General features: G+C 26.5%; 1 protein-coding gene across 5 annotated transcripts in view; it reads right to left on the minus strand.

Moving 5' to 3' along the window:
* Positions 1-20688, minus strand: part of LOC107454515 (serine/threonine-protein kinase Genghis Khan) — a 65693-nt gene that overhangs the window by 19729 nt on the left and 25276 nt on the right. The window contains exons 10-29 of one of the 5 annotated variants that reach the window (XM_043043104.2): positions 20327-20409; positions 18426-18505; positions 18204-18340; positions 16754-16867; positions 16520-16677; positions 14426-14532; positions 12522-12657; positions 12176-12348; positions 11946-12087; positions 11612-11655; positions 10879-10984; positions 10243-10367; positions 8382-8490; positions 7422-7570; positions 5023-5129; positions 3419-3448; positions 2246-2272; positions 1945-2123; positions 791-853; positions 97-202 (exon numbers count right to left, since the gene is read on the minus strand). In XM_043043104.2, the coding sequence (XP_042899038.1) occupies positions 97-202; positions 791-853; positions 1945-2123; positions 2246-2272; positions 3419-3448; positions 5023-5129; positions 7422-7570; positions 8382-8490; positions 10243-10367; positions 10879-10984; positions 11612-11655; positions 11946-12087; positions 12176-12348; positions 12522-12657; positions 14426-14532; positions 16520-16677; positions 16754-16867; positions 18204-18340; positions 18426-18505; positions 20327-20409 (2175 nt within the window). The remainder of the gene's footprint in view (positions 1-96; positions 203-790; positions 854-1944; positions 2124-2245; positions 2273-3418; positions 3449-5022; positions 5130-7421; positions 7571-8381; positions 8491-10242; positions 10368-10878; positions 10985-11611; positions 11656-11945; positions 12088-12175; positions 12349-12521; positions 12658-14425; positions 14533-16519; positions 16678-16753; positions 16868-18203; positions 18341-18425; positions 18506-20326; positions 20410-20688) is intronic. The other 4 variants (XM_071179832.1, XM_043043241.2, XM_043043315.2 and 1 more) reach the window with 4 other exon arrangements.

The following is a 20688-nucleotide window of genomic DNA, read 5'->3' on the forward strand; positions in this document are numbered from 1 at the left end:
GATTATTCACTCTTACAACATTAAGTATAAATCAACAAAAATACAAATGGTTAAGTATTTACGAACATAAAAACTAAAAACAAATTAGCACCTTACCTTCACAAACTACACCTTGCCTACAGAGACCAATCATTAATGAGGTACAATGATTGCATTTGATAGGAGCTGGGAATGTTCTTATCAAAAATTGATGAGCCTTAGGCTGCAAAAACAAAAATAATAATAAATAAATAAATAATAAAAAAATTCATGAAACATAGTTTCAAATACTATGAGTATAACTCTTTTTCAAAAAAAAACGCTTATAAAACATTTAGAAAATTACTAAAGATTTGCATAAAATAAATCATTTTTCTATAATTTAGGATAATTAATTAAAATAACAGACATCTTTCAAGGATAATGTATGTATGCTTAAAAAAAGATATAACATTGAGCTGATAGAGTCCATGAACGTTAAGTGACTGTCTGTTAAATGCTAATCACTCATTGGTTAAAATTACAAAAATTCTCAAGATTAAAAAATTTTAAATTAATCTTGGGTGTCTCTCAGGTCTTCTAATTTCTCTCAGGTCCAGTAAATAAAAAATTAAATGAGCATGCTTAAACTTTAAAAACAAAAACCAATTTTTCTACAAAAATTGGTATGCAAAATTTGGTGAAAAATGTTGTTCTATTTATGCTGTTCAATCTCACTCTGTCTTAAAGTTTTTCAAAAAGTCAGAAATCCATTAAAAGATTAAAGACTTTCAGCCCTGCAACTAATTTTTTAGAAGAACAATGTTATTACCTTTGGAGTTAATAAATTGATCACTGGCCTTGAATCTATCACAGGTGAAAAGGTAAAATTGTCCTAAAATATAAAATTATCATATAATATTCATTCCAACAACAAAACAAAAAACTTTAAATTCATCCAGTCATTTTAATATAATTCCACTTAGGTAATCAACAGATTCAAACAAGTGAACATTGCAGTAAAATAATTTCTACCATAGAATAGTAAGATCATCTTTTTTAAAGATTTAACAACTAAAGTTCAATTTCAAGATAAAATGCTGATATCGGCTAAATATTGCATAAAATGCATAAATAATAAAAATGCTATAAATTATTTTATAATTTAACCTTATCTATCTCAATATAGTACAATATTTTTAAAGTTAATAATAAAATACAAACACAACAATCATAAATTTTGTATTTGTGTTGTTCAAAAAAATATATATTTACTTTTTTCCATAAACTAATAATATTTTCAAATTCTATATATATTCTGACATTTTACCAATACAAAACCTTCTGTTAAATACTTTTACAGACTTATTTTGTTCTACAAACAGTGAAATGAACTATGTTTAACTTAAAGTATACAAAAATTTCACAAAACACACTTCTCAACTATGAAGTAGTGCAATAATTTATTTATTGGTAAATCAATTTAAATACATTTAATATGATATTAATATATGACAATTTAGTTAACGATTTCAAAATGAAAAATATTAATGTTAATTTTGAATTTAAAATGTTAGAATAGTTGCATTGTTTTTTTTTCAATAAAAATAAATAAAAAATACTTTCAAAAAAAGAACATTTGAAACTAGGTGAGTTCTTGCATAAAAATAATCATTTTGCATTAAAAATAAAAAGTTAAAAAAAAGAAAAGCGTACGCAACTTGCAAAACTGAAATAACGTAGACATATTTTCAAGATTATAGGCAATTAAAAAAATTAGAATAAAATGCATCAACAAACTAAAAGGCTCAAAAAAAATTTTATATTAAAAATAAACAGTTAAAGTCAATTAAGTTAATAGCAAGTTTCAATTTTATTTCTTTTTTGAGCTTTAGGATTAAAAATTAAGAACTTTTACAATTAAACTTTAACATTTTAAAAACAAACCAAGCAAACCCTAAAAAGTTAAAAAACAATACTACATACCACACTTACTTCTGATGCTGTTGATTTACTACTTCCACCAGAAGCTGGTTGATTATCTTCTACATCAGCTTCATCTCCTGCCCCAGCAGATTCTCCACTATCACTATGTGTTAACCTTTGAGAAGTATCTTTTAAAAATTGGTCAAGAAATGACATCCTTGAAGAAGGTCGATCAAGAACTAAGAAAAAATCGGACCCAACATTATATTAGTATTGGAAAGAAAGAAATTTTTCAAAATTAATCATAGAATGTAATTTTAATTTACAAAGAAACTAGTAGGTCAAGATTAACAAGAATTACCATCAATTAGAAGTTTTTCACTTTCTCCTACGAGAAGCATGACAAGATAAAATAAAGGAAAATTAGTCAAATTATTATTAAATTTGTACTACAAAGTTATGCAGAATAATATAAACAAATTAATTAAGAACATTAGGGAAAATTCACCAAGCTGCAGGACATATTAAAAAAAGCTTATTTTTCTTACAAGTGGGAATATTACATTAACTTCCTTTTATATGAAACAGTTATCTACACACACATAATACGCCAAAGAAAAAAAAACACAATACAGAAGATAAAAAAAAATGCAAAATAATAGCACAATTTAAATCTGCATCCACTTGCTACAGTTATTAAATCAAAGCTACAGTAATAGCACATTTCAATTTCAGGAATGCATCAATTTAGTGAGTTAGCTAAATGTAGTACAACAATAAACATCAATTTCAACTCCTTTGAAGACTTAAATTTTTGATTTACCCTATGTTACTTTGGAATCAACCAATTCTCCTTTTTTGTTTAGGGAGGTTTTTTTTCTTCTTAATTTTGTTTTTTTACTGGCATAGAATTTATTATTTGGCATTGTACTTTTTGTTAAGATTGACACATTTGCTTCTGCAAATAAACTAACCTATTTTCAGAAATTAGTTTTTTAAAAATGTATAATAAATAAGAAAAGTCTCTCTTTCTTTTTTTTTTAAATAATGACAAAAACATTGAAATGAACTAAAATAAAATTTAATACATTAAACCAATTTCATACATAAAAAAAAACTGGAACACATAAAATGAAAATCTAAGACGATTGAAATAAATTTTTGTGTTATTTTTGACTTGGCAAAATAACCAAACCGAACAGAGAAAAAAAATCAAAAAAAAAATTTTTTTTAATAATAATAATATTATAATGCTCAAGGATTAAGTTATTTGCTCTCCTAAAAAAAAATTGTTTCTCAATATGCTATTCAATGAGTAAGTACTACATAGCAATGAAACTTCTGCACAATTTTACTCAGATCTTAATGTGTTGGTTTAAGAGAGAATTTTTATTTTGGGTTAAAAATAAATAACGTAAAACAGCAATAATTGAATTATATTATCACAAGAAAAATGCAATAAACACAAGACAAATAATTAATAGCTCTAAGGAGAGAGATATCAAGCCACAAAGTTAATAAATGAGTTAATTACCATTTTGACAATGTAGCTCCACATCTGCAGCTGTGTTAATAAGAAATGAAGAGTGAAAATTTAGTACCATAAAGCAGGAAGAGTTACACACAGAAAATATTAGAAAATTAAAAGAGTAATGTTATACCATCACCTTAAATAACGCATGTTAAAGTATTAATATTTAGTGTTAGAAAGGAGGAAGATTTTTTAGAAAAATAAATGATTTTAAAAGTACAAAGAATGTGAAAACTTAAATGATGAAGAATAGATACTAAATTTCTTCATAACTGTACTAATAATTTAAAATATTGTTTCTGTTATATTAAATGCAGGGTCAAAGAAATTAAAACAAGACCAATAACCACTTTACATTTAGAGTTTTTATCATCGAATGCCTGCAAATAATATAACACAGTACTTTTTTGCAAGATATAAACAACAAACCACAATGCAATCAATACAAAAGATTATTTCATTTCATAGACTGATTAAACAAAAGATGGAATTTAAAGATCATAGTACTATTTTTAAATAAGTAAAGAAATATAATTAATTCAAATAATTCTATATTTAAAAAACAAGATTATTCTTTTTCAAATTATATTCCAAATTAAATCTTTGCAGATCAAAGTACTTTCAACATCCTAAAAATTATATAACTGACATTCATGCATGCAAAAACTGACAGTCAGCATACAAAAAAACTTTCACAGTTTTCACTACAGCGCGAAAACGCGAGAATCTCGCATATTTTTTTCTTTTCTCGCCTTAAAAAATTATTAATGCGAGAAGTTCGCGCACTCTATTAACCAATTTTAAAATGCGCAAATCACTCGAATTTTGGAAAAAATTTCGAATTTGAATAAAATCCGCCATTTTGAAAAAGACATGAAAACAGCTATGACAAGTGTTGAGGAACAAAAAATGAGTCCTTTATAATAAGTTGTTTAAAGTTAGCTCCATTTTTAGCTGTAAATGTATTACCGAACTCCCTCACCGACAATTTACAGCAATTTGTAAAAGTTGAAGTCAGTGAAAACTATGCTGGAAGACCTAACAAGAAGCATGAACAATGTTATAGCATAGTGAAGTTCGTTGAAGTTATTCTCTACATACTGGCAGATGTAGAGGATAGGAAAATACGTGCACAATGCTACAAATTTAATTAGTGATTCCGAATAGTTCAGCATCTGTCATTTAGCACCCAAAACCGAATTAAAACAAAATATCGTAACAGATTTAACTGATGAACATTTGAGCAACCTAATGAGAATAGCTGATGAAAAAGTAGATATAGAACATTTTCCATATGATGATGCAATAAAAATATTCAATGGTTTAGAAATTAGAAGATGCTAAAAATGTATTATAATTAAAGAAATATTTTTTCCCAAGTCTATTCGTGTTTTTTTTTAATTTTTAGAAATCTCACCCTGTTTCTGAGAAAGAGCGAGAAATTCCCTCCCATTTTTTTTCTGTAATGAAAACACTGTTTCATTATTAAAAATTATGAAAATAGTTCAGATCCATGATAAATTTATTCAATACAATAAATTAACTTTTATTTTACAACATTTAAAACATAAAAATGATACAAGTTCAACATTAATTTGAACACTTACAGCTATCTCCAGATTCCATTCTCTGTTGCAAATCTTTAATTTGGTTTTCTTTCTTCATATGCTCCCTCTTGTAGAACTCAATACGTTGTAAGCAATCTTTATGAATTCTAAAAAAAAGATACAATATTTTACTTTTGTTTTAAAATATTATTAAGTAAAATGTATCCGGCCCTTAAAAAAAGGAAAAACGAAAACTAAATCTTTCACATTTGATATCATTTCAACAAAAAAAAATAATGGCAAATAATTATTTACTCCTATTATGAGTATAACCCAGTAATATTTTGAAAGTAACATATAAAAAATCAAATTTACAAATCAAAAGAAATCCTCATCTCAGCATCATTTAAGGCACTATGGAAACAGAATTATTTCATCTAACAATTTCAAACCCATCGTCTCAAGATGTTTAAAGTATAGGATTAAAAACAAGACTTACTACACAAATAAAAAAGGAAACAGAAATTTTTATCATCTAAAGATAGTAGCCAGCAATTCCGCTTATATGCCATGTTAAATATGCCGTAAATCGTAAGGGAGAGGCAAGTAAAAAAGTTAAGACAAGTCACCTAGACAAATATATATATATATAGTTAAAGAAAATGTAATTTAATATAAAACACCTAATCGAAAATTCACTGACAGCAGCACACAATCAGCGGAAGAGCAAACAAAAAATAAATAAATAAAACCTGGTGTGCTATACATATATGTGCATATATATATGCAGTCGACACACAATATAACCCCCGTGGTCTAAAAAGATATGGATGTTATAACGTAAGGTTGCTATAATTTGGATATGAAAAAATAAAGCAAATATTTATGCAGAAATACTAGAATTATTTTGATAAAAACCACTACCAATCTAATCAATCCTCTTTCAAAATTTTTGAAGTCTGTAATCAGCATATAGCATTATGCTGGTTGTGGGCAGCCATTTTTACTAAATAACGTCCAGCGAACTGAAAAGTTAAATTAAAAATAAATCAAGAAAAAGCAAATCCCACGGTTTCATCACCGAAATAACAACTAATACAACATTTCACGAAAGGAGTGAAGATAGCTTTCAGACAAGAAAAATATGACTGATGAATCTATTGAAATCTTTAAATGATGAGTGCATAGAATTGTCAGTGTCAACAGACAAATAATATTATGTGAAATAACTGCAAGCATCAATGTGGGACATGAAATGAACATGTCCATTGGGACAAGCAATATAGGACAGGCAGCAGAAGACAGACTTGAGTGCCTTTACTAACAGCACAAAATCACATCCAGCTCCTCACCTGGGTTTGGGACTATATTGTTTGGACCATAGACAACAGGAAAACTGTGCTTGATCAGATGAGTCACGATTTCAGCTGGTCAGAGCTGATCGTGAGTTTGAGTGCAGGACAGACCCCTTTTGAAGCCATGCACTCAAGTTCTCAACAAGGCACTCTGCAATTTAGTGATGGCACCATAATGGGGTGGTATGCTTTTTCATAGCATAGTCCTATGGTTTGATTAATGACTGGAAATTGTTATTTCCAGCTACTTGGAGAGAGACCACCTGCAGCCATCCATAAACTTCATGTAACCAAACAACTGTGAAATTTCTATGGATGACAATGCACCATGTTACCCAGCACATTAATTGTTCCACTAGTTTGAAGAATATTCTGGACAATTCCAGTAAATGATTTGGATACCTAGATCACTCAACATTTATAGGATATAATCAAGAGGTCAGTTCTTGCACAAAATCCTGCAATTGCAACAGTTTTGCGATTATAGACGTCGATTGTGGCTGCATGGCTGAATATTCCCTCAAGAGACTTCCAACTACTTGTTGAGTCTATGCCACATCAAGTTGCTACCCTTCGTAGAGCTAGAGGATGTCTAACATGGCATTAAGAGGTATTCCATGATTTTTATCACCTCAGAGTGCATATTAATCTATAGAACACAAGCAGATTTATGTAAAAAAAAATAAGTCAAATCTAAGAAAAAGAGTTTCTTTTCTTCAACAATAATGGAGGGAAAAAAAAACAATTCTGTAGTGAATCGAAAAAAAAATTTGTTTCTTATATGTTAAATTATTATAACTGAATCAATTACTAATGGCATTTTTTTTCTAAACATTTATTTTTCTATACATTTCTTCAAAATAGGAATCTATATTATTTTACATAGAGATCAGCTTTTAGTAAAAAAGAACTTAGAACTTCAGAAATCCCAGGTCCTTGGAGCCTGTAGTTATTAAGCCCAGCAAAATAACAGAGGGTGTAAGTTTATTTATTTGAAACAGTAAACTTACTATTGAATTTATTACATATTGCTTGCGTTACTACGAAATACCTATACTGACACTAAATCAAGTTTTAAAGCAATGTAGAAAAATAGTTAAATACTTTTGTTCAGCAACCAGCTCAGCACGAACTCTACTCAATTCTAAACTAATAGCTTGCTTTGCTTGAATTTCACTTTGAAGGCTAGACTGCAGATTCAGCAATTCCATTTTATCGAGTTTTTGGGATCTCCTGTTTTTCCAATTCTTCTCCTTTAAAAATGAAGATAGAAAACATATAAAATGATACTTAAAAAACATAAAATATAATTTAAAAAATGCTTAAACAACAAGTATAAAATTCATAAGCTATTTTGAAGTGTAAAGTTTCCATAACTATGTGCTACGGTACCCTCTAAAGTATTAAAAATATGAAAATTCACTATTTCAATTACCATTTTGTTGTGTTTTTTTCCCTTTTTTTCAAGAATGTGCTTTGTTAAATGTTTTTTAGATAACACATAGAGTAAGCCAATATTAGGTCAAAATACTGCTGAACAAAGATGCAGAAAGTATACTGATAAACAATCCAATATATTAATTTTTGTTAGCATGATCAATGCAAATTAAAACATGATTAGCAAAGACTAAAAGGAAAAAGACATGAAAGTTAAATATGGTATAGAGTGTATATCGATAAAAGAAAGCATTTTAAATTTTGTCTACAATTATATTAGCCTTAAACCTAAGTAATGTAAAATTAACATTCCAATAGAACCTTTTAGGGAAAAACCCCAGAGGTGAAAGTGAAATTGATGAATTATATAATTAATTAATAAACATCTTCAACCTGTGATAATTACATTTCAAAAGTTATTTTAAAATGAAATTATCAAAGCAGTTTTCAAAACAATATATAGTGCATACGAAATTACTATAATTTGTGTAAAATGTTTAAGAAAATATTACTACTGCTCATCAAAAAATATATATATAAATAATGAAAACTAAAGCATTAATATATTCATTATTAATAAAAAAAAACTATATATAAAAATATTTTTAAAAAAGGGAAAAGACATACAACTGTTGAAGTAGGTGGAACTCCAGTCATTTTCAAAGCATCCAATTCTTCAGTCATTTTGGAGGCTAAAGCTTGAAGATAACCTCTTGCATCTTTTTCATCACTCACCCTAAAATCAATTTCCAAATTAAATTTAGATACAGGAATATTTGGAACACACAATTGATAAAAAAAAAGTAAGCAACTATTCGTGTTTGATTTTTTCTAACCTATTTCCTTTTCTGAAAACTAAATAAAGTAGAATATTAATGTGAAAACTATTGTAAACAGCTAGTTTATATTTAAAAATTGTTATAGATTATACTTAAAAATTGTTAAGAAAGCCTATGATCAGACAAGGGTATATAGGGCAGAACACACTCAGTCTTAAAGTCAATAGGGACCAGCCTAAGGGATCTTCCAATTTATGACTAAAGACACTACAATTCTAAATATATTACTGTTATTAAATGATAATTTTTAAGAAGATAAATATTTAGCTCTTGGAATATGAACAATATAATTTTCAAAGATTTAGCAGTGAAGTTTTAGGGCCTTAGAATACTAGAGAAAAGATAACCTATAAAATCAATACATCCTTAAAATTAAAAAAAATAAATATATAAAACAAATTATGAATATTTTGTTGGGAATAAAGTTCACACACATCTACGTACAGAATTAATTTAAAGTACGGATAAAAATTTTCATAAATATATATCTTTTTTTTCAGTAATGAAACCTGATACAGGTTTTATTTGAATCGAAAAGTTAACCATTGACAAACGCCACAAACTTGTTACCACATACAAGGCTCACGAATTTTAAATTTTGAATATGTTATGATAATCATGATTTTTCATTTCGAGTATTTTATTTTTTCAATATTTTCCACCTGTATTTATTTTTATTTTAAATCATGATAGCTAAAAATAAAAAAATAAATAAATCTTGACTTAACATTACATACTCAAACTTATGCAAGACTTAAAAGTTAAGTAAGTGCAATGTTGAGATAATGCAATATAAGGGATTTAACCGATATAAAAAGTTCTTAAGCTCATATATATGGATATACAATTTATTTTACATTTTCTCCTATCATATTTTCGTAACATAAAAAAGTTTTTCTCTCAAAAACAATACTTTAAATTAGTTTCTGAAAAAATTTAATGAGATAATTTATTCAAGAGTATTTCAAAATAGGTAACACAATGAAAACTATTAAAGCATACCATAAAGCTACAAATTTAAAGATTCCAGCACATCATCTGTGTCAGATTCAATAATGTTAGCAGCGTTGTCATACAAATCCCACTCTGCATAAATTCTACTCCTCTGCTTAGACACACAGAAAATTGTCTTCATCCCCATCGAAAGAATTCAAAATTCCACATTTTTTAAAGAGATTTTACAATAACATTTGAATCCACACTTTTCAAACCTTCAAGTGACGTCACATGTAAGTTTAACCTGATAAACTGGTCACCACACAGCATTTGTTTATGTTGTTGCATCTTTGAGAACAAATGTATCATATCCAGAGCAAAAAATTTGAAATATTTATAAGTTTAGAAAATATTTATAATTTTAGAAAAGAATATTATAGAACATTTATAATTTTAGAAAATTTTATATTTGGTTCTTTCAGCAGTCAACTTATTCACAGAACATATCAGAAATTTGCTATCTCGAAACCAAAAATAAGGGGTCAACTTTTATACAGGGATATATGGTACTCACTTTTCTTTTCTCAGAGTTTTTATTTGAAAATAAATTAAAATTAAAAACAATATTTTCCAAATATTAGAGACAAAACATAAACAATTACTAAATACAACAACATAAACAATTTTTAAACATATGTAATATCAATATTTACCATTGAATGATTTCACTAATTTGAGCCTCCCATTGATTAATGGAATCTTTTTTGTCTTTAATCAGGTAGAAGTCATTCTCCAATCTCTTCTTTTCCTCTTCAACTTTCTGCAATGTCTTGATATACTACAGGTAAATAAATAATTATAGTGCAAGGTGTATGAAACAATTCTTCTTAAATTAGGTACAAATTAAGTTTAGATAAGTTTTTGAAAAAAAATTGACAATAACTATCAAAAAAATGTATGAATAAAAACATAAGTTAAAACTACCGCACATTAATAATAAAAACAGACTAACCTCAGCAATGTTCATTAAATAAATAACATAAAATGACACAAAGTGACAAAATATTGTAGGATAGTATTGATATTATGCTTCTTGGATATTATTGAATTTAAAAAGAATTTCTTATAACTTCATTGTCAACAGTGAAATGCAAATTGTTAATATTTAATTTCAAAAGACTAATTAAATTAATTAAAGAAAATAAGAATTTAAAATATTTTAAGAGATTATAAATTACTAAATAATCTTAATATTTTAAAAAGATAAAAGGATAAAATTTCAAATTGAATTTATATTTATATAAATATTTGCTTTAACATTTGGTAGCTCAAAAAATAAGTGTGCATACTTTTTCTACATCAGATGTCATTTTTTTAAGCTCGTCTTGCAACATCGATTTTTCTCTTGCATGACTCTGCTTAAGTTCTCGCAAAAGATCTTGATGCTCCGATTCCCTAAAGAAAAAATTTAATTAATATGAATCACACATATATAACCAACCAACATTAGAAATATATGTGCGTTAAATCATCTGAATAAGTATAAATGCAGAAAATTAATGTTAAAACATTAAATAAAAGCTATGCTTAATAAAAATTATGATTCAGAAATTTGATTAAATAGAGTTTGAAAGAAATTAATTGAAATGTGAAATTTCATTACTGTTATAGTAAAAATTCTGAAAATTAGATTATTATTGCTAAAGCTCAAAATCTTACATAAGAAGAGGGGGTTTGCAGTTAGCTAATTTTTGTTTATAAGGGAGGAGTTTAAAAACAACAAAAATATGCTCACATAAGATTTGGATGATCCCCACAGAAAATATTTCAAAATTTTGACTTCAAATCAAATGTAAAAACTATACAATATTATCTTCCAATTTTGATAATAAGAATTCTAATAATTAAACATTAACCATGGAACAATATACATGAAATAGTAGTGAAGTGCAAAATCAATAAAGCACATTTTTTCTGAGTGCCATATAAGTAAGAATTATGCGTTAAAGAAAAAAATCAAAGAAACGTCTTAGTTGTATATTTAGTAATTAAAAAAAGATATTTAAAAGAAATTTAATGTACCTTTCTGATCGAGCTTGTTCAAATTTATCTTTAAAGAAGGCAACCTAAAATAAATATGTGAAATAAATTTTTGAATGAGGATAAAACAATAACTAAAATTTCAAATATATATCCACTCATAGCAATGGAAATTAATATAGATTCACTTTCATGATTATTGATGTTACAACATTTAGATTTTTTAGATTGCTGTAAGATTTAAATTTATCAGAATAGAGTATAGAAGAATAAATCCACAGCACAGCTCCCTAAGCAGAAGGAGTTGAATTTCAACAATCATGAAAATAACATAAAAATTCAATTCAAGATATAACATTTCATTCAGGATAATTACTTCTTTCTCTGCTTTTAATTTAGATGCTTCAGTTTCTTGTAGTTGATCATGTAAAGCTGCTATTTCAGCACAGTGCCTCATTTGTAATTGAGAGAGTGAATCTTTGTGTTGCAAATTCAAATTTTCAAGCTCCATTTTCAAACTATGTGAGACACACACAAAAAATACACCATGAAAGAAATCTTAATTCAAAATTTAAATTTGAAACAGGAAACTTAAAATTGACTTACCGACTAAGTTCTTGACTATTATCAGTTTGTTCAGGAGAAAAAGCTCTACCGACATGCCTTCGTTTCAGTGTTTCAACTTCAGATTCCAGGCGACGAATTGTTTCTTCAAGCCTTTCTCGCAATCTTTGTTCTTTTGCTATATCTGATTTGCTATCCTCTAGTCGGATTTCCAGCTGAAGGGAGAAAAGCACTTTTGTAGTGTAATAAAATAAATATTTTTAATTTATTTAGTACAGATAATTTTAAAAACACTTCTTACAATAAAAACTTATATAAACATAGAATAAAAATAATATTAAGAATAAAGGGAAAATTTTTATAGTTAAAAACAAAATACATAGTATACCTCTCTTCTCAATTTATCTGCTTTTCTCATATCTTGGCGGAAAGTATCAATTTTTTGCATTGCATTTTCCAACTCTTCTTCTTTATCTCGTAACTGCCTCGATAATTTTTGTTTTTGAGCTCGTACTTCAGAAAGTCTAAAAAATACAAAACCTTTAATAAACAAAAACAAACAAAAAAAAAGAAACATATTACATATAGTCAAACCTCAATACAATGGCCTCGGCTGCCCCAAGGGAAATGGATCTTAAAATGTAAGGTTGCTATATTGTACGAAAATAAGGAAAACATTAACTCATAATTCAAAAATTTGATTTATCCTAATATTTTTGATTCATTTAAAAAGTTTCTAATATAGGGCAAAATATAAAGAAAAAAAGTTTTACAGGCACAGATTAGTGTATGCTGGCATTACATTTTGAAAACCCACCTTAAATTTCTTTGAAAGGTGGAAGAATCTTATATTCTCTAATGTATTTCAATAGCCAACTAGGATTTGACGCTTTTAAAATGCCAAAAAGATTTGGCTTTTGAATTAATTTGGCTATTATTGGCACCCATAAGCTAAACTCTACTATGTTGTCAACTACATAAATCTTTTGGAATCTTTTTTCTGTAATAATAGCCATTGTTAAAATTGTTCAATAATAATAGTCTGCAATAATAACTTGGTAAAAATAGCTACTGCCATTTGATTAATCACACATTAGATTATTCATATCCATATAACATGTAATGCCCAGCCCAATTTAGTTTTAGTTATTAGGTATGATGATTTCTCTTGATACATCTCTTCGCTTTAAATGATTTATCTTGAAATAGTATGAACCATTTGATTCTTATGTCAATTGTTGAACACTTATGGTCTGAAACTAATTTTTGAATTTTTCAATCTTTCAAAATTGTGTTTTGCAGCCTTCCTTATCATAAATTGTGGTTCGTAATTTTTACAAGGTTTAAAACTCAGTAAATACTGCATTTTAAGCAATTCATTTAAATTGATAATTGTGATAATTGATAATAAATTGATAACTTTTAAATTCTTAAAATTTATTTATATATGTGAACTTTTTTAACTGTGTAAATGAAATTTAAAAGTAGTCCAAAGAATTCATAAGTAGCCAAAGGATTCATAAATGTCATAACCTTCTAACATGGCATAATTTGTTAAAATTCTGCATTTACTTACTTGAGTCTTAATTTTTGAAACAAGTTAATACCAATTTTTTTCTGTTTCATTTATTTCTTTTTTCAACTATCACATTTCTTTTACTTTGAATATTCTCTTTTCTGTTAATTACACTTACAATAAATTAATTGAAAAAAATCTGCATTATTTTAAAATTTACAGAATTCCATGATTGCCTAAAACCTTTGTGGCACATTGCATGCTTATACAGTGAAAGTATGCTTTAGAGCCTAATTTTGTAACTTAATTGAAAGTAAAAGTAAGCATCAATGAATCAGCAAATATGAAGTCAAATCTTTGAACTATTAACATTGGCAGCCATTATGTGGAAATCAAATTTTCTTCACAGCTCATTGTACCATAAAAAAAATCCTGTTAAAGCAGATTGCAACACATACATCTTAACAAGAAGTTATGAGTCTTGATTTTGCAATGGCATAAACTCTCTTTGCTTATTACACGAAATCCATTTTATAGCTTTTGGCTTATAATTATTTTGGTCAACGATTTTTTATTATCGCAACATGTTTTAATTAAAAAAAGCATTAAGAATTCAAGAATATTCAAACAAAATAAGATATTAAAGTATGTTTTAAGAAAACAAATGAATTTGATAAAAAATATGGAAAGCAGACTTTAAAATTTTATAACCAAAACAAAATATAAAAAATGTAGCAAATCTTACAAAAAAATAATTTTTTGACTAATCATCATACTTATCACTAATCTCTGTATATTCAGTCATAGCAGATTTCTTTTGTATTTGAGCATCCTTCAACTCCTTTGATTGCAGTTTAAGCTTTTCTTGAGATTCAATTGCTTCCTGAAAAATAAATGAATTCTTACACAAATAAATTAAGAGAAAAAAACAATCAAATTTTCATTTATTTATTTTGGTTTACAAATTATTTAATAATTCTGGAAACAAAGTAACTCAAAAGAAACAAACGAAGGAGTCAATTTATTCTTACTTTATGTAAATCATCTTTTTCTGCTTTGANGGACCTCTAAAAGGCTTGTCAGAAACAGCGTCGTTTGAACTACAAAAATCGGATCTATCTGGAGGGCGGGTAATAAATTCGGAAAATCTTATCCGCTGCGAGTAAAAGGGGAGAAAATAGCTAAAATAAGTAAAAATGAGAAAGGATTAGTAGTTATGTAGTTTGAATTTTCTGTTTCTCTTTGAAAATGGGTGAATTTTCTGAAAAAGCGGAATACTTATAAAAAAAGTGAAATTTTTAGAAAAATCTGAATTTTTGATAAAAAAGCTGAAATTCAAGAAATAAAAGTGAAAAAAGCGGAAATCAGCTAAAAAGCGGAAAAATCTCATCCCTGAATAATAACTTGGTAAATATAGCTACTAACATTTGATTACTCACACAATAGTTTATTCATTATAACATGCAATGCCCAGCCCAATTTAGTTATCAGGTATGATGATTTCTCTTGATACATCTCTTCTCATTAAATGATTTATCTTGAAACAGTATGAACCATTTGATTCTTATGTCAATTGTTGAACACTTTTGGTTTAAACCTAATTTTTGAATTTCTCAAAATTGTGTTTTGCAGCCTTTCTTATCATAATTGTGGTTGGTAATTTTTACATGGTTTAAAACTCAGTAAATACTGCATTTTAAGCAATTCATTTAAAATGATAATTATGGAAGAATTATTTTCAGTTAACTTTTAAATTTTTAAAATTTATTTATATGTGTGAACTTCTTAAGCTGTGTAAATGAAATTTAAAAGTAGTCCAAAGAATTCATAAGTAGCCAAAGGATTCATAAATGTCATAACCATTTAACATGGCATAATTTGCTAAAATTCTGCCTTTATTTACTTGAGCTTTAATTTTTGAAACAAGTAAATACCAATTTTTTTTTGTTGTTTTATTTATTTCTTCTTTCAACTATCACATTTCTTTTACTTCGAATATTCTCTTTTCAGTTAATTACACTTACAGTAAAATAATAGGAAAAAATCTGCATTATTCTAAAATTTACAAAATTCCATGATTGCCTAAATCTTTGTGGCACATTGCATGCTTATAAAGAGAAAGTACGTTTTAGAGCCTAATTTTGTAACTTAGATGAAAGTAAAAGTAAGCACTAATGAATCAGCAAATATGAAGTCAAATCTTTGAACCATTAACATTGTCAGCCTGCATGTGGAAATCAAATTTTCTTCACAGCTCATTGTACCATAAAAAAATCCTGTTATAGCAGAGTGCACCACATACATCTTAACAAGAGCTACTGAGCCTTTATTTTGCAATGGCATAATTTTGTTTATGACACGAAAACCGTTTTATGGCTTTTGGCTTATAATTATTTTGCTTACGTTTTTTATTATCACAATATCACAATATGCTTTAATTAGAAAAAGCATTAAGGATTCAAGAATACATAAACAAAATAAGATATTAAAATATTTTAAGAAAACAAATGAATTTGATATAAAAAAAATGGAAAGCAGACCTTTACATTTTATAACCAGAACAAAATATAAAAAATGTAGCAAATCTTACAAAAAAATAATTTTTCACTAATCATCATACTTATCACTAATCTCTGTATATTCAGTCATAGCAGATTTCTTTTGTATTTGAGCATCCTTCAACTCCTTTGATTGCAGTTTAAGTTTTTCTTGAGATTCAATTGCTTCCTGAAAAATAAATGAATTCTTACACACATAAATTAATAGAAAAATTAATTAAACTTTCATTTATTTATTTCAATTTACAAATTAATTAATAATTCTGGAAACAAAGTAAATCAAAAGAAACAAAGTAGTCATTTTATTCTTACTTTATGTAAATCATCTTTTTCTGCTTTGAGTAATTTTATAGTTTTTTCTAAATCTTTTATAACAGAAGATTTTTCATCTTGAATAGATTCTAAATCTTGTTTAGCTGTTAAGATTTTACGATGATCATTGCGATGCTTCTGCAATTCCCTTTCCAATTCTGGAGAAGATAATATTATTAATTTATATATCAAAGCTTGCTAATTAATAATAAGTTATAAGCAGCAACTATATACCTAAGGATTTTTTTCGAAGAGTGTTCACTTCATCTTGTAGCTTTCTTACGTCATTTTCAGAATTCTTGATGACATTATCATCACTAGATGTATTATTTTGATAATTTGACATTTCTAGAAAAAATTAATCAATACAGTAAAGGACATAAATTATAACTTATGAAGAAATTTTGATTCTACAAAACGTTAGAATAAATATAAAAAACTTTTTTTATTGAAATGATATATGATTTTTACGGAAAGCCTGTTTAAAACCCTCAAATTAATAATTATTCCCTTTTATGAAGAAGAGTTACTGTAACAATATTAACTACAAAAATAAAATTTTCCAAAATTTCCACTTATACATAAAAACTTTAAAACTAACACAATGTTGAAATATTTTCCTTCCTAATGTTGGGAAGGAAAATATTTCCACACTTAAACAAACACATAATTCACTTGCAAAACAAAGTGCAAAATCTATTTAAAAAAAGAAAGAAAAAAAAAGAGGAAGGGAAATTTTTAAGAAAAGTTTTTTTTTTTTACTGTGATTGAGAAAAGATTTTATTAAAAAAAAATACTTAAATTAAAATATTAAGTAAGATTTCCATAATTGAAAATAAAAAAATTTCAACTTGAGCCTGAATTTAATTTAAATGAATTTTATTGGGAAAGAGCCATAATCTTATATAAATGAAAGAAATGAGAATTTTATGTACTTGAACTACTTAAAAATAAATAAAGTTTATAAAACATATTTACTTAGAAACTAAATTATAAGTTAAAAGTAAACTTTTAGAACTTGTTTCTACAATCTCCTGTTTAATTTTAACTACTGTCAAAGTTATTCTGAACTTCAGGAAAATTTGATGGCTGTTAATGGCCAGGTTAATATGTGTTTCAGAAGAAAAAATTTAGTTTCAAATTTTTAATTTAGGTGAATTAAAACTTACAACAATAGTTAACATTTCCTACGACTTAATGAAGAAATGGCTACCAATTTGTAAAAACCTTTTATAGTCGCCTTTGAGAGTTAATGTTTCAAATTTATAAAATTTGAAATCAAACGAGTTGATATGTTTCAGATTTATAATATTAGAATTCAATCATTATCTTTTCTATTGAACTTATTTTAAGAAAATAAATTTTGAAACGGGCTCAAAAGATTTAAAAAAAAGCAATCTTAGTTTGTTTAAAAAAATTTTATTCCATTTAATTGAAAGAATTCTACTTCCTTAACCTATACCATAATCGATTCCTTTTTTTCGCTAAACAAGTCTTTACTTTAATAGAAAAGAATAGTAAACATGCACATACAGTGCCATTAGAGAAATTATATTTGCAGCCACATCATTATTCTCCGAACGAATTAACAATCATAATAATTTTGTCATAAATCGCTCATTTGTGTATTTCTAGTTTGATGTTAGAATAAAATCAAACCAAATATTATAAAGAAGAAAAATACCTCTAATTTTTTTAGCAAGGTCACTTTTTTCTTTCTCTAAAATTTCTACTTTCTCTTCTAAGCAGGAATTCGGAACACCATCCATAATATCACAGACCTCATTAATCATTTTAAAAAATCCAGTGTCAGATATTTTACTATAAAAATTAACGAAAATAGAAATTAGCATAAAAACATATAAATGATATACATGCCTAAAAAATGTACTAAAACTTTTCTTACCTTCCACTGGTAAAAGTAAAACCAATGAATGGTAGATGCACACCAGAAAACACTGGATTTGCAACTGGTGGTGATGATTCCTAAAATTTAAAAAAAAAAAAAAAACGATTCATGAATAGCTTTCAATATAACCATAAAAATTTCTTACTAATATAAATTGCTTAAAAAAATTTTTATTAATTAATTATACAGCTTTTATACCAAATTTCACTGTCTAGTTAAATATTACTATCTAAATCTTAGTAACTAGGGGAATAACTGCAGATTGTCATTACTGAACAATAATATACATTAACTAGAAGGCTTCACCCCTTGCTCTCTCCCCCCTTCAACTCTTGTAATTATTCCTCATTCATCACTATTTTTTGTTTTAAAACATACATATATTGCAGTTTTATGAATTATAGCATCGAGCATGTGCAATTAACATTTTGTGAATATGTTCATTGTAATGAAATAGGCGATTACCTAGATCAAAAAAATAATCAAGTGTACTTGAAAAAAATTAACCTAATAAATACAGATTATGTGGAAATAGATGAGAACTAATTTTACTTGCTGCCAAGACTTATAACAATTAAAGTAAAGAACAGTTTTTAAAGCACTTTAATAATAAGTTGGGTTTTTCTCTTTTTTAATTTCAATGTAAATGTTAAAATTTATATCTGGCAGCACATTAATAATATTTCTATCTTTTTTTTCTCTTTTTTTTGCTATCAACTAAAGCGTGAGCTTATATAAAGAAAAAAATAATGATCTTGTGGGGGAAAAAAATTTTATGCATCAATGGAAAAATAATCACATTTAAAGCAGTTAAAAAACAAATAATAAAGCACTTGAATTTGCATTAACTTTTAAACAAATTGGAATTATGATACAAAATTCGCATTAAGTTCACAAAACAATGGCTCTTGCATTTTATAAAACTGTAACTCGTCTGCTGTATTTCAGTGAACTAAAGATCAACTAAACAGTATTTCTTCATACAATTTTAACAGTTTATTCTCTAAATAATGGTCAGATGTTAAATTTTTTTTATTCTCCATCATACTCCACGTACATTTTACTACAACCCATCATAATTTAAACTTTATAATTCTTATAGTTTTTGCACAGCAAAACAAAATGTAACTTAAAGAAAAAGCACAAAAAAAAAAAATCACAAAAAAGCAATTAAAATAGCAATAACTTTCAAACAAATTGGAATTTTAAAATAAAATCTCTATGTTAAGTTAATGAACAAATACATCTCTTTTACCATGCCAAATTTTACTCTGTAGTTGCATTCCTATCAACTGCAGAGTGGCCCATATCTTATTTTTTATGAGAAGCGTAATAGTTAACCAATATTGTTTTTTTTTAATCTATTGTACTCCCTTTACAGTTTTTTACAATCCATCACAATTTTAAGTTGATAAATCTAATAGTTTTTTAGCAGAAAGATAAAATGTAACATTAAGTTACATTGTAAGAATTTTTTAGGCTCTGTCAAAATATATGGAAGCCTGAAAGATATAATCCATTTAAACAGAATTTAAACTACAGATAGATTTTTAAAAACATTTTTAAAAAAGGTTCAGAAATGTTGTTGTATTCAAAAAAGAACTATCAATAACTGAGGCTAGGTTTAAAAAAAATCAAAAAAGGTATTTTTCCTCATTTAAACAGATCAAGAATTAGGACAGCTATTTTAAAAGATTCCTATATAAAAAAATATAAAAAACAGTTACAAACTTATGGATTATATTATGTTCTACCAAAAAATTTCCTTTTCAATGGAAATTTTTTTTTTTATGTATAGTTAGTTGAAGCTAAACTATGTAACCTATTCTCACATCAGAATTGGTATTAAGCCATACAAATCATACCACACCATATAAATAATATAAAATAAGGTATACCGAATGTTTCAAATCACTTTCATCAACATCAAAATTAGATGTATCTGTTGGACTGCTAACTTCAGGAATGTATGGAGCTGTTGCTAGAAAGGATAAAAACAAAATAGATTAAATAAAAAAATTATCTACAGATATTAAGTAAATTGCAAAATACTTATAACCAGTCACCAAATATAAATAATTAATAAGAATTGAAATAGAATTTGCATTAACAATAACATTAATTGGAATAACATTTTAAATTGATATGTCTTATATAACAAAAACTATGTTTGTAACTGGTATGCAAACCATGATTTTAAGTAGTCACAGAGCTATTTTTTCCTGTTTTTTACAGTAACATGAATTTTCAAAAATTATGA

Source organism: Parasteatoda tepidariorum, chromosome 1 (assembly GCF_043381705.1).
Source record: "Parasteatoda tepidariorum isolate YZ-2023 chromosome 1, CAS_Ptep_4.0, whole genome shotgun sequence".
NCBI classification, from domain to species: domain Eukaryota; kingdom Metazoa; phylum Arthropoda; class Arachnida; order Araneae; family Theridiidae; genus Parasteatoda; species Parasteatoda tepidariorum.